The sequence below is a fragment of the Haliotis cracherodii genome, unplaced genomic scaffold (assembly GCF_022045235.1).
Source record: "Haliotis cracherodii isolate W230 unplaced genomic scaffold, xgHalCrac1.p SCAF_1, whole genome shotgun sequence".
Taxonomy (NCBI): domain Eukaryota; kingdom Metazoa; phylum Mollusca; class Gastropoda; order Lepetellida; family Haliotidae; genus Haliotis; species Haliotis cracherodii.
Genome location: NW_027266264.1, coordinates 75773288 through 75788837, shown reverse-complemented (window position 1 = coordinate 75788837; position 15550 = coordinate 75773288). Strand labels below are relative to the sequence as shown.

At 41.0% G+C, this 15550-nt stretch overlaps 1 protein-coding gene across 1 annotated transcript; it reads right to left on the bottom strand.

Moving 5' to 3' along the window:
- Nucleotides 1-6421: 6421 nt before the first annotated feature.
- On the bottom strand, nucleotides 6422-9883 carry LOC139457561 (transmembrane protein 79-like). Its single transcript, XM_071238938.1, has 2 exons — nucleotides 9833-9883; nucleotides 6422-7243 (listed from the first exon to the last, which is right to left on the bottom strand). Exons 1-2 carry the CDS (start codon nucleotides 9881-9883, stop codon nucleotides 6635-6637), a joined length of 660 nt encoding a protein of 219 aa, XP_071095039.1. The 3' UTR covers nucleotides 6422-6634.
- Nucleotides 9884-15550: the final 5667 nt, after the last annotated feature.

The following is a 15550-nucleotide window of genomic DNA, read 5'->3' as shown; positions in this document are numbered from 1 at the left end:
TGAGGAAACACCTATATGATATGAAAAATGGTTTGTTTCTTTGTTTGTTTGTTTGTTGTTTAACGCCGCACCCAGCAATATTCAAGCTATATGAGTCTGGACCACACAATCCAGTGACAGACATCATTAACATCGATCCACGCAATTGGGATACGATGACATGCATCAACCAGGTCAGCGAGCCTGACCACCCGATCCCGTTATTCGCCTCTTAAGAGTGAGTGAGTGAGTGAGTATGGTTTTACGCCGCTTTTAGCAATATTCCAGCAACATCACGGCGGGGGGCACCAGAAATGGGCCTCACACATTGTATCCATGACGGGAATCGAACCCGGGACTTCGGCATGACGAGAAAACGCTTTAACCACTAGGCGACCCGACCGCCCCGCCTCTTAAGACAAGCATAGTCGCCTTTTACGGCAGTGATAAATGGTAGTTACACTAACAGGGATCACCTATGACTACCCTAATTACCCTGCAACAAACTCCTGGTGATGAAGATTCATCAACAACTGCAGAAGATGATTAGCCTGTCGAACTGCCGTATCTGGAATCCAATGACACACATTCGTAAACTCCTGAAACAGCCGACAACGGAGACTTATAATTAACAGCACGCGCGTGTATGGATGACAGCTATTTATTAACACTGTTGCACTGCGTGATAAATGAGCTAGTACGTGCACCGATTCTTCGCACCAGTGTAATGATATGTTGTCCTCCATACAGTTGTTTGTTATCGCCTTACCACATCTCTGCTGTGATAATCAACTAATTAACCTATTCTATGTTTTGGACTAAGAGTTAAGCCCCTATCTCACATTCACGAATCTGAACACGAAAGAACACGATTTAACGTTTTTCCTTAAATTGTGTTAGAAGGTATGAAGGTCGCGCACTCATTCGTGTTAAGTCGTGGTCGGTCGCCCGCGGTCGTATGGACGTCGCAGCAATGCAAAACATTATAACACGATTTTAAAAGCCGAGCTGAAAAGTCGTGTTCAGTCGTATGAAGGTCGTATGAAGGTCGTATGAGGGCCATGTTTGGTAGAAATTTGCATAAACCACAAGGTCGAGCACGAATCAACACGATTTTTCAACTTTTCTTAAATCGTGTTCGCAATTTCTTAAATCGTGTATGTGAGATAGGGGCTTAAGGCTACACAAATGACGTATATCTAGGTAATCAGCGTACAGAGATTGAGGACACACCTAATCCATGTTATATCTTGTGACTTGGTAGATTTACCCGTAGGCTACATGATCTTAAGTAAATTAGTCGTTCTGAACAGTTTTCCTGCAACATAATATTTTTCTGCGCATCTCAATTAAGTGTTTGTTATACTTGTAAGTTGCCATGCGGTTCAATCATAGCTGCCAGAACAATGTTATGCCCAAAACCATGTTACATTCCCAGTAGTCTATCAGCCCGGCAAAATTTCGGTACTAAACAGGGGTCAAATTGTGACCGGTTTAAAACTGAAGGTGATGCTATCTATATGTAGAATAAATATGATAGCATTTGAAATCGAGAAGCTTTGCGTGTTATTTTTAAGTTCTTTTGAAGGTCTCCAAAGTTGGCACAGGAGAATGGCCAGTACAATATGTTGTCCGGTGAGTAGTACATAATTCACTTCTTTGTTCACTTCCTGTCTTGGTGATTGGACCATAGCAACAGTAATTAATGAACATAAGTGATAATATTTCAACCTATCGTGTTGTTATTAATACGTGTTCCTTCATAAAAAAAAGGAACACAAAAAGGCAGTAATCCTATCCGACTCGCTCAGTGCACGAGCCATCAGCGGCAGAAACTGATACTCCAACAAATACCAATACCGTCTACAATATAATATACGAATATACAGAACTATCTTGGTTTGGTTTGGTTTGGTTTGGTTTGTTGTTTAACGCCGCACTCAGCAATATTCCAGCTAAATGACGGCGGTCTGTAAATAATCGAGTCTGGACCAGATAATCCAGTGATTGATATATTGAGCATCGATCCACGCAATTGGGACCGATGACATGTATAAACCAAGTGAGCGAGCCTGACCACCCGATCCCGTTAGTCGCCTTTTACGACAAGTATAGTCACCTTTTACGGCAAGCATGGGTTGCTGAAGACCTATTCTACCCCGGATCTTCACGGGTTACAGATCAATCTGAACAGGGGGTGCTATGTTTGCTTCTCGTCCAACAGCGACATCCATTGTAATGAAAAAACCAGACACAAGCAAAATGTCAAGCCCAATGGGACGGTAGTACAATCGACAGATGGCTATACAAAAAAGTCAATTCGAAATCCACAACGCCAAACTCATAGTCAAATGATGCCAAAAATATCCTATTCAAGAAATCGTTTCAGTCCAAAAACAGCAATTGTATTGTATCAATACTAAAATCTAAAATCTGAATAGGTATAAAGTCATAAATGCTGATAACGGTGGTTTATCGTATGCACTGATAATACAAATATAATAAGGTCTGGGATTTTGTATCGAGATCAGATATATTTCAGCTAAAGCTACAAAACCGATATTTCTTTTATTTAAAACCATGAGCATGATTCATTTTAAAGGAAACATCTTGCAACAATGTAATTTTTGTGCATGCAATCTCTTTTATGTTCAACAGTCGAAAGCATAATTATTTGTTTCAAATTTTCTCGGGGACAATTTATGTTTTTCGATAATAATAATTATTTTACGTTGACCTTCTTGTCTTATGATATAACGTTAAATGTTGTAACTTTTTCCCTATTAAAACCATACTCACTCACTCATCATTGATTTATTGTTTGTTGTTTAACGCCGCACTCAGCAATATTCCAGCTATATGACGGCGGTCTGTAAATAATCGAGTCTGGACCAGACAAACCAGTGATTAATATCTTGAGCATCGATCCGCGCAATTGGGATCGATGACATGCATCAACCAAGTCAGCGAGCCTCACCACCCGATCCCGTTAGTCGCCTCTTACGACAAGCATAGTCGCCTTTTACGACAAGCATGGGTTGCTGAAGACCTATTCTACCCCGGATCTTCACGGTTCCACTCACCCATGAACTCTTATTACAGTTTACTTCAAGGTCCAGTTCATAGTTTATGATGTTGATGTTACACAATTTATACTAAATAAGTTTTATTGTACATGTACATATTATATCAACAATGGGTTTGGGAGTTGGTTTTACGCCGTTTTGAGCTATATTCCAGCAATATCATTTCGAAAGTGATGTCACCATCTCATTGAACACTTAGTGACCCTTTAGGCCTAATCAAAACGAAGGTTTTGTGGGTTCCTTGAGCCAAACAAGATGTCAGCTTTCTTGAACGAATCAGCTTCATTTTTGTGGCACCTCGATTCGGAAATTTCGGTCTTAGCCAAAGAAAACCACCACAAAACACAAACATACAACCCATAATGCACCCTTGGGATGTATATTCAATGGCGCTCAGAAACGACAGGCTGAATACATATCCACAATTACAAAATTGCGCGGTCCCTATATTTTTATATTCGGAACATGGAAGTCTACATCGTCCATCAGCACAGTGTCTGCACTTACAGGGCGCTCGGATACAGATGTATTACACATTTTTTAAAACATCACTCAACCATTAGATTTGACGCACGATAAATCCTGAAGGTGACGAGTTTACTTCAGCTTTCATTACATTATACAGATAAAGAAGATTTAAGTTGTAACGGCCATCCTTCCTGTGTAAATATTGCTAATCTTAATTCATGCCGGCATTCCGAGGTAGTGAGTTCGCCTTAACGCCGCTTTGAACACTATTTCAGCTCTATGACTGCGTGCCAGCTTGAATAGGGAGGCAAACCCGACCTGATGCAGATCTTCGACGTTTACCACCTTGTTGAAACTAACGAGCACGTGTGTGATGATGACAAACCTAGAAACATGATGAGGATGAATTATTTTATTCGAACACATAATCTCGAGAACAAACCTCATTATCATTATCAATATGATTAATGGATGTATTAACTGATGAACAGATTAACTGTTCATCAGATTGTTGTCAACTGTAGCCAATGCTACACAACTTGTCGTCACAACTTGTTTTACGGTGTGTCTATCTTCCGGTAGAGGATCGGTTTAAGTATATCCCAATATTTCACACAAACCAAAGAACAATCTTGTTTCTTACCGCCGAGCATGTAAACTATGTATTCGACGTAATAAGCGCCCAAGCGCTCAAAATTAGAAATAGGTGGCTCTTATTAGAATATTATTCGAAAGATCAATTCGTGGTTTATGCTGACAGACTGAAATGTTTATGTACGACAGATATATTTTTCCAGAATTTTATTGCTCATAGTTAAGGGTGCATATAACACACGAGTTGCGTATTATTCGCGAAAAAATAAGTCTTGTGTACATTGATCAATCGGAAGGGGTGCCAATTGGGATTGTTCACTTGCCAATATATTAGCAAATATCGCCGTAGGCGCTTATTACAGCGGGGCGCTTATTACGTCGAATACGGTTATTTCAGTAAAATAGGTGAACATGAAAAGCGTGGCAACCTTTCGACTTGTCTTTCCTTCCAAACACATTTTTTCTCCGTTTTTGTTAATTTCACCCGATTGACAAATTGAATATTGTTTTCCGAAATTAATTACAATGTTTTTAACGTTTTGTTTTTGTTTTTATTTCGACAACCGACTTTACAGGTTATGAAAATAAATATGTTAAGCATGTATTTATGAATGAGAGTGAGTGTTTATGGCTTTTCACCGCTTTTAGAAATATTCCAGCAATATCAATTTCTGGGACACCAGAAACAGGTTTCTCCCATACTGCCCATATTGGAGATCGAGCCCATGCTTTCTGCCCATGACGTGTGTGTTCGTTGACTGCGTCCTGGTTAAAGGATGAACAGGAGAACAGAAAGAAGAATCATCCTTTCATGAGAGGTATCATGATTCCTTCATGTATCAAATGTTACATTGATAATACACATATCTAAGTACAATCAAAAGCTAGGTTAAACGTACTTGGTGAGTCATTCGTATAGGGTTTGGTTCACATACGGGAAGTCGCTTATTATTAATTTCCATGCCGTCTCCCGTTATACAGCAATCGAAAACGCATCCACTTGAGATATATACCAGATGCATGATGTGTTGACTAATGCACATACATGCGTTAAGGGTAGCTGAGACAAAGCGCAACCATTGAATACACAGTTTTTAAGGATTTGAAGACGACGAAGCACAGGTGATTGCGTGCAGTTTAGGTACAATGATAACGCTCCGTGATATGACCCTTGACATTCTCTGTTGTGGCCCTTGCCTGTTGTAACCCTTGACTGCGTGCTGCGGTCCTTGATTGTTTGTTGTGCTATTGATTCTTGTCTGTTTGCCGTGATCCTTGGCTGTTTGCCGTGATCCTTGGCTGTTTGCTGTGGTCCTTGTCTGTTTGCTGTGATCCTTGTCTGTTTGCTGTGGTCCTTGTCTGTTTGCTGTGATCCTTGTCTGTTTGCCGTGATCCTTGGCTGTTTGCCGTGATCCTTGGCTGTTTGCTGTGGTCCTTGGCTGTTTGCTGTGATCCTTGGCTGTTTGTTGTGATCATTGTCTGTTTGTTGTGATCCTTGGTTGTTGCTGTGATCCTTGGCTGTTTTTTGTGATCCTTGGCTGTTGCTGTGATCCTTGGCTGTTTGTTATGATCATTGGCTGTTTGTTGTGATCCTTGTCTGTTTGCCGTGATCCTTGGCTGTTTGCCGTGATCCTTGGCTGTTTGCTGTGGTCCTTGGCTGTTTGCTGTGATCCTTGGCTGTTTGTTGTGATCATTGTCTGTTTTTTTGTGATCCTTAGCTGTTGCTGTGATCCTTGGCTGTTTTTTTTGTGATCCTTGGCTTTTGCTGTGACTGTGATCCTTGGCTGTTTGTTATGATCCGTGGCTGTTTGTTGTGATCCGTGGCTGTTTGTTGTGATCCTTGGCTGTTTGCCGTGATCCTTGGCTGTTTGCCGTGATCCTTGGCTGTTTGCTGTGGTCCTTGGCTGTTTGCTGTGATCCTTGGCTGTTTGTTGTGATCATTGTCTGTTTTTTTGTGATCCTTAGCTGTTGCTGTGATCCTTGGCTGTTTTTTTTGTGATCCTTGGCTTTTGCTGTGACTGTGATCCTTGGCTGTTTGTTATGATCCGTGGCTGTTTGTTGTGATCCGTGGCTGTTTGTTGTGATCCGTGGCTGTTTGTTATGATCCGTGGCTGTTTGTTATGATCCGTGGCTGTTTGTTGTGATCCGTGGCTGTTTGTTGTGATCCGTGGCTGTTTGTTATGATCCTTGGCTGTTTGTTATGATCCGTGGCTGTTTGTTGTGATCCGTGGCTGTTTGTTGTGATCCGTGGCTGTTTGTTGTGATCCGTGGCTGTTTGTTATGATCCGTGGCTGTTTGTTGTGATCCGTGGCTGTTTGTTGTGATCCGTGGCTGTTTGTTGTGATCCTTGGCTGTTGCTGTGATCCTTGGCTGTTTGTTGTGATCCTTGTTTGTTTTCTATCGTCCTTTGTTGTTTGTTATCGCCCCTTGTTGTTTGCTATCGTCCTTTATTGTTTGGGCACTGTTTTCTAAGACCTTGCAATGTCCCTTGACTGCTTGCGAGTGTTCTATCTCCACAACATGCTCATTGGGCCGTATATAAAGAAGTAATGAAGCAGAACAACATATAACAACATGGTTGGCACAACTGTCAGAGTCATTCCGAATAAACGCTGGAGATAGAAGCGAGTGTATCCAATCCAGAAAGTAATCCTTCCTACCACAAAGAGAAACACAAGAACCGGTATGAGTTTCATCTGCCGGTCATCGAGGTAAATTGAGATCATCAGTTGCCCTATTGCACTCAACACAAACTGCTCCAAAGTGTTCTGAACATATCGAACATGCACTTTGATAATGTGATCACTGCTAGCGTTCAAGGGGTTAATGGCAGGAGTAAGGAATCTCGTTAAAGCAACTGTTCCAATTCCTGCAAACAGAAGATACGCAGGAACCACCTGCCACTGCAGCGTGTAAAGCAAACGGGAAATGGGCGTTGGCAGAGCTGGAACCGGAAATGGCATGACGTAATATCCGATCACGTAACAGATGACCATGAATCCAACGCTGACACATCCTTGCTTGATCACGCTTAATCTCTCTTCCGGGTTCGACTCCTTAGGTCTGATCGACGTGTAAGCACTCATCTTCTGCGGAATGGTGAATTTGGGAGCTCTCTCATTCACTCAATATCTCACAAGTTACTGCTAAAGCGTCAACTGCAAAATGGCGATTTCTACAGCACATGCATTCTACACGGTTGTCGTGATGCCCTCAGCGTATGTTCCGCCAAGAACACGTGTAAGCAGTAAGATGACACATAATATGGAATAACGTTTAACCAATAACCTATGTATACGAAGTGACGACGATAGCGCGTTATGCGTGTATTTGTAATCATGCTTGATTAACTGATGTCCCGGAGAGATTTCCATAGTGGAATGAACTTTGTTCATCAAGCATTATCGCGGAATGAGTCATGAGGGAGACTTGAACCCTCAACACAATAGACACAATAGCGCCAGTCGGCTGGGTCAGTTCCGATATCTATAGTGTACTTGAAACCCTGCAGTTTCAGTAGCTAGTTTGTTATGACATTTCATTCAAGCAGTAAATGCTGTTACAGTTTCTTCATACCCGTAAAGATCCGGGGTAGAATAGGCCTTTAGCAACCCATGATTGCCGTAAGAGGCGACTAATGGGATCGGATGGCCAGGCTCGCTGACTTGTCATCGTATCTCAATTACTTGGATCGATGCTCATGATGTCAATCACTTGATTGTCTGTTCCAGACCGCCGTCATATAGCTGGAACATTGCTGAGTGCGGCGTTAAGCAACAAACAAACATTTTCTTCTATGCATATGGACGTTTATGAAAGTTAAAGCTGGAACATTTTCTTTTGATACCGTTGATGTCGACGTCATATGTTTACAAGCGTTGTAGTCAGTTTGTTGTTTAACGCCGCACCCAGCAAACGTAACAGTAACGATCCAATGTGTTGTTGTTTAACGCCGACATATTCTAGATGTATGACGGCGGCATGTAAACAATCTAATCGCGTCAGACAATCCAGTGATTAATATTATGAGCATGTTCCACACCGTCGGCGGTACGTTATCAACTACGTCATCGCGTCTGACAACCCGACCCATTATGTCGCCTGCTACGACCAACAGAGGTTGCTAGGGACCCGTTCTAACCTGGAACCCCCACGGGCCGTTGTATTTAGAAAACACAGACGTTAATACGTACTGTGAAACTCCGTAATCTGGATAGTACCGTTAATAGTGGAATCGTCCAGATTAACGAATGATGGATGCTTTGTAAGGTCTCTTTTATAACATTAAGATGTCATTAGCAGTAGTGCGCAAGGGAGTCCGGATAAACGGGGTTTCGCTGTACATATACACAGACTGACAACAAACTATTTTGGTTTCTTTTGTTGTGTGCAGATTAACGCCAGTTTTAGCCGTATTTCGGCTATATGACTATGATCTGAAATAAACCAGTCAGAAAATTGGGCATGCCAGAAACCTGTGATTGTAGGTTCGAATCCCGGTTCGCCCTGTTTCTAGGTTTGTCAGCACCATACCCGTGCTCGTGGGTTTCACCGAAGTGGTAAACGTCTGAGACCTGCATCACTTCGGGATTTCCTCCCACATAAAGCTGACACGCCGCGATATGACTGGAATACTGTTAAAAGCGGCGTTAAACCCAACTCACTCACTCACTCACGATGTCAAAAGCACATGTAGAGAGCCACGGTGTCATGTGAGAGGACACAGACGGGCATTACTACCTCCTTGTTGACCATGCTTGTCTGGTGCACGTGATTACAATATTTGACCTGTTGTCCGTCGTGCCCTGGTAGAATCATGTTATCAACCGAAAGCAGGGCAAAGCATTTCGCCTCTAATGTGTTATCCGACTACGCCGTGCCTGTAGCGAGAGGTCGGACTGATAACATATGCGGAGAAAGGCGTCATCACGACCTGGTTTGTTTGTTTGTTGTTTAACGCCGCATTCAGCAATAGTCCAGCTATATGACGGCGGTCTGTAAATAATCGAGTCTGCACAAGACAATCCAGTGACTGACATCATGAGCATCGATCTACTCAATTTGCTTGCGATAATAAACATCAACCAAGTCAGCGAGCCGGAGCATCCGATCACGTTAGTCTCCTCTTACGACAAGCATGGGTTGTTAAAACCAATTCTAACCCCGATCTTTATTTTACCGACGGTTTATCGTAATGCATATATCGATTTCGAGAATCTTCCTCAACTTCTGACTCACTGTTTTTCTGTGAGTGAGGGAACGATGTTTACGGCGCACTCAACAGTGTTTCAGCTGTATCACCGCGACATCTGAACCAGACAACCTGTGATTGATAACATGAGCAACGATAACACAGTCTGACCAATCGACCCAAGTAATGGGAAATGTAGTACGAAAAGTGTATATCTCTTAGGACCTATTCTGTCTCGGAATCCCAACGGGGCGATTCAGCAAGAAGGGGAGAAACATTGGTTAGAACGCTTTTTACAAAATATATGCTTTAAACATTTTTAGTATTTACGATGTGAATATGATTATACACAGTTTACAGACTCTCGATGAACAAGTTGACAAGGCATAATGTTCCAGAAAAAAAAGAGAAAGAAGCAAGAAAGACAATAAGGAAATAATATAGAACAATAGAATGCGTTCGATTTATCTTTGCATGTTGTTACTCTTGATTTCATCAGTTAATAGATACTCACTTTTTTCTGTAAATTGTGTGAATGGCGGGTGCTGCCGGTAGGGCAGGTCATGCTTACCCTTTTCGCGGACACCTGGTGTCGTCACTGATTTTCAGTCATCACTGATTTTCACAGTTATTTTGCCCTTTACGCTATATGGAATCTGTTATTCTCTTGCATTGACATTTTATATATGCTTAAGTATTAACCTATAAACCAAAATAAACTAAATACAGAATCGTATAGATGGAGTCTTTTTGAAATTGATAAACTGGACGATCAATTTGGTATAACTGGACAAATGGGCCCACATATGTTAGCTTGACAATAAGCCCACGATCCACATCTTCAGGGCTATCACTGTATACTATGTTACTGTAAAACGTCGTCACAAACGTATTCACGCCTGTCTAATCATGCCAGTTTTACCTGGAACGGTACCGTCATGTGTAACGGGGTGGAGTCTGACGAGTGGAGATGTTACGGGATGCACAGGGACGCCCAAGATTACACCGTCAAATATGAATTATTAATGTTTATGCACGTAACATATAGGTTAACAAATGCAAAGCTACAGCGCGAACAGAACGATTAGCTTAACTAGTAACATTTAAGGGGCGGTCGGGTAGCCTAGTGGTTAAAGCGTTCGCTCGTCACGCCGAAGACCCGAATTCGATTCCCGACATGGGTACAATGTGTGAAGCCCTTTTCTGGTGTCCCCCGCCGTGATATTGCTGGAATATTGCTAAAAGCGGCGTAAAACCATACTCACTCACACACATTAACATTTAATCATTGTGGAGTTATGACCCTTTTGTATATGTATGCGTGTATGCGTGTATGCGTGTGTGTGTCCGCTGATGACATAAAACAAAATTGAAATGGGAACCGATAGGGGAGAATAGGGACCTGTAGACGTTTTAATAGCCGTTTTAATAGCCGACTGAATCAGGCAGGTGCCATTGTTCAGAAGCGTGGATTATACCTCATGCTATCAACTACTGGTTGTCCGAGCCAAACTCGGTTACGTTTGTTTGTTTGTTGTTTTACGCAGCACTCAGCAATATTCCAGCTTTATGACGGTGGTCGATTACGTTCATAACGTCATGGTAGCCTAGTCTAAGGCGCCGCAGTTTCCTGGTGGAGATGGAGTCGGTTTGGGGGCTTGTGTTTGTGTTGTAGATGTTGCTGATGTTGGAGCCGTGTTGGTGTTGGAGCTGGTGTTGATGTTGGAGTCGGTGTTGATGTTGAAGTATAATCATTCAACCCCTATATAATCCTCATAGCAATCCTCATGCACTTGGAGACAACGATAACCACTGCTTGCTGGTAGGTTCAGCCTCGTGGGACTAACCGTCATCTCACCATGTTCCCAATCGCTTCACCATTCACCCCACACCACGTACATACAGTTTCACCTCTCTTCTATAAATAAATGTTAATGATATATATCCATGTTGTTGACCTGCTTGGCGGCTCACGAATATGCTGACATTTCGGAATAGAGTAGGTTTCCAGTACACAATGTCTGTCGCCAGGGCAATGTCTGCCCCAATAATTAGAGTTTATTATATGGCAGTTTTCCTCGGGATGATATGGAATGAGATATGAACACAATAACCTTTTTATCATATACCATGACATCAAATTACATTATCATATATTTGCATGTTCGACAAAGCCAACATTGAGACTGTCACATATCACAGGGGGCGTAATAACCAGACCCCTCTCTATCCCGCATAGCTTGTCACCGCATCTGGAATGGGCGATCGATTTCAGCCCGGTGGTAAGAAATTAGAGTTACGTCCCTTAATTAGTGTGTCGTCTGCTTGTCTCCTCGGCTCGCTTCCCCGGGTTTTCCAAAACAAGGTGGTGTTTTCTTGGACGAATTTGAGGACAGATTTAAAAGCGAAATGGACACAGAAGGTTTTCTGAACAAAATGAAAAACAAGAATATGGTACGTTATGATTTATTAATGGATACATCTCACACTTTGATGTTATGGTATATAGTAAAAACGTTATTATATGGCAGGTTTCATATTAAACCCCATATCAAACCTCGACCCCCAAATTAACCCATAACACGCTTATAATAACCTGTAATTATCTTACTTTACATTAAGATACTCATTAATGATTGGTTACTGAATGGGCATTTTCCTTACGTACCCCGCTGACTTGTATGGTATACATTTCATATACCCCACTGGATGATGCTGTACTTCTCACCAATGCGAATACAATGGTATGATTGTATTATCTCAAAACTAAACACCTATCAAATGCAGTTTAGCAAACTAAACCGAGTGTATCTGATTGTAATACAAGGGCGATAACTCGTGATGTGTTTTCCTCGTCTGCTAGGTGTCTAGCTGTGAAACGGTTCCCTAGCCATACTAAATACTTGCGATCTCGTTCCAACCGAATATATTTATCTCGTTGACTCCTTTAACCCTCGGTTCATTATACACAAATATATTCAAAATTGTACTAGATCCATACCATGTCTTGGGTCACAGGAATAGTAAAACCAATATAGAAGAATAAAGGTGATATTCTGGATCCTAACCATTATAGAACTATAACGATACTGAGTTGCTTCGGAAAATTATTGACCAGGGCCCTGTTCCACAAAGCGATCGAAGCGCCAAGACGATCGTAACTCCAATACTTTAACATAGACTTACGACCGTCGTAGCGCTACGATTGCCTTGTGAAACGGGACCCTGTGTTGTAAACATAAGGCTTACAAATGTTGTAGAAGTAAACATTATATTGTCAGATACTCCATCCGGATTCCGGAATGGTTAATCCACTCTTGATAACCTATTTGTTATAACAATCTTAATGCTAATCCTCGAAGAAAAATCTGTTCTGTGCTTTTATTGATTTCTCGAAAGCCTTTGGCGAGTATTATTCATTCTGGCATAAAACAACAGTTGCAAGTGACGCTGAACGCTCCGTAACTATTCTAAATTACTTAAGAAATGTTTAAATTTACAATAATAGGAATAGTTGACTCTCTAAAGTCGAAACTATACTCAGTGTGTGTTGGCTAAATGAAGGTTTACATACACCAACTACATTTTCAGCTCTTTGGGTTGTAACACAAATGGAAACCGTATTAAGATACAAGTTTCATCAATCTTGGAGAAGGTGAGTATTAGCTAGTTCTAAAGATAATTATTATCAGTTACATGTTTTTAAGGATTATCTATCCTTTGAACGATATTAACTACTTCCAAAAACTATGACTTATCCAATTGTAAAATTCCAAACATATAACCACAATATACCAACAGAAACGGGAAGATGGCTTGGTCCACCTGGAGAAGATAGAGCATGCCATCTCTGTGATTCTCGAAGTTAGCATTTGCCACATTAACAATTTTGAGAAGCGTGAATATACATCTCACATAGCGGCGAGGACTTCTCCTTGAAATATGTATGTATATCTATTACATTTTCTCACATGTCTTAACATCAATGTCTAGTGCAATTTGGACCAATTATTCAACCAATTGCGTACTTAACTTCCAATCAATTTGTAATTGTAATACTTATTGACAAATAAAACATTCCGAGTGGACATGCGTAAAAACATGGTGACACTTCCTGGTGACATCAAAAAGTGCAATCAAAGCCGCATTACACTACACACTATCCAAGTGGTGATGCACGTGGTGCGAGGGAGACTTACTTGTTTTTGTAAAGTTGACAAACTAAATAACAATGAAAGATGGACATAGCGTTATCACACTTTTGCAATATGCCAGAGCCTTGTGATTGTTAGCACTGCGGATAAAGATTTTGCTAAAATGAGTAACCTAGTTAAATACACAGAGAAGCAAGTGACAATACATGCAAACAAACATCCTTAGCTGACTTTTCCGTATAATGTAAATTAAACTTTTTGTAAATACTGTGCCATGACCACGTGTCACTCATTCTGCTGTTGTTTATTTCTAATTGCTGGTATGCCTCATAAGGTACACATACGCGTTGACTTGTGAAGATCCGGGGTCTTCAGCAACTCAGGCTTGCCGTAAAAGGCGACTATGCTTGTCGTAAGAGGCGACTAATTAGCGGTCGGTCAGGCTCGCCTACTTGGTTGATGCATGTCATCGTATCCTAATTGCGTGAATCGATGCTCATGATGCCAACCACTGGATTGTCTGGTCCAGATTCTAATATTTACAGACCGCCGTCATATAGCGGCGTTAAACAAAAACAAAGTTTGTCAATGCTAAAGGTATATTTCATCACACTGTACATACTTTGTCACAGTTGTCACTGATTATTGCCTGCGAAATACATTTCAATTTGTCATCGCATACACGTGTTGTGTTCATATTGTCTCGTGAATGCAATCGTATAGCTATTGTTCTGATTACTGTTACGTGATCAGTCTGCATTTCCATGCCTCGTTATCTCGAAGGTCCGGATATCTCGAAGTTACAACAGGTCGCTAGGTACGAGGTAACGAGGACTGTATCTTCATATGTACTGTCTTTGAAAAGGAGATACAACAGTATAATAATGAAATATAGCATGTATGGCTTACAGTAAACTACGTTGAAAACGAACTGGCGGATATAACGAACTGTTTTGTTTGGCCCAGGGAATTTTCCATATGTATACTGTATATACAACTTATAATGAACTAAAATAGTGGTGCCTCTGAGTTTGTTATAAACGTAGTTTACTGTACATATAAATTTAAACTCCTTTTATGCCCTCAAAAGATGGGTGGACGTATCCATGTTGTGAATGTAGGTAATAAGCACATTCGAGAATTCTGTGATTATGTTATAAATCGAAACCATTCTTGTCATATGATCTTAATTATGTTTCAAGAAATACATACTGACACGAGATCAGCGGTCGAGGATTATGCCGATGTCACGAAATATATTCGCCCCCAGAATATAATAATCTCGCCCCGGCGAATTTATACCGGTACAGTTCTCCCCCTCTGGAAATAAACTCTCCCCCACCCTACGAAATAAAATCTCCCCCCCAGAATATTTCCTCCCCGGTCGTTTTATAAATACTTGCCATGCAGTTCAATAGTTGATGTTATTTTGGGTTAGGTAATGTTGTAATCTATTTTTAGCCATTGATTCCATTAACTTTGCATAAGTTTGAAGTTAGGGATATTGGTCTATATGAGTTTAGGGATTGGTATGACTAGGGCCTGTTTCCAGGGAGTAGGAACCTGTCCGTTGAGGTAGATGAGATTGTATAGTTTGAGTAGTGCCTGGAGTAGTTTTAGGGTGAGTTTTTTAATTATTTGGTAAGACGTTAGGTCTAATCCTGGGGTTGTGCCCTTTTTCCTGTTTTTGATTACTTAGAGGAGCTCCTCCATTGTGTAGGGTTGGTTTATTTGAGCTGGAGGCGCGCGTGGAAATGTTGACAGTTTTTACGTAGTTAGTGTTAAAACCGAATTTTTGCGAGGATTTATAAGATTTCTGAATTCTGTTACAACAGTAACCGAACATGTATTTGTTACATTAATTCATTTCATTAACATTTGTTTGGTATGATTATGTCTTATAATTATTTTAGGATGGAAGGTACAGTTACCAAATAAAATATGCTGAAATATCAATTCATTATGACCATATTTCATAATCTGTTTTTTAAAGTAACCCTCCTTACATTGAAGATAACTATTTAAAGAATATAGTACTTGAAGACATTGCAACAAACCGAATAATCACGGGGGGGGGG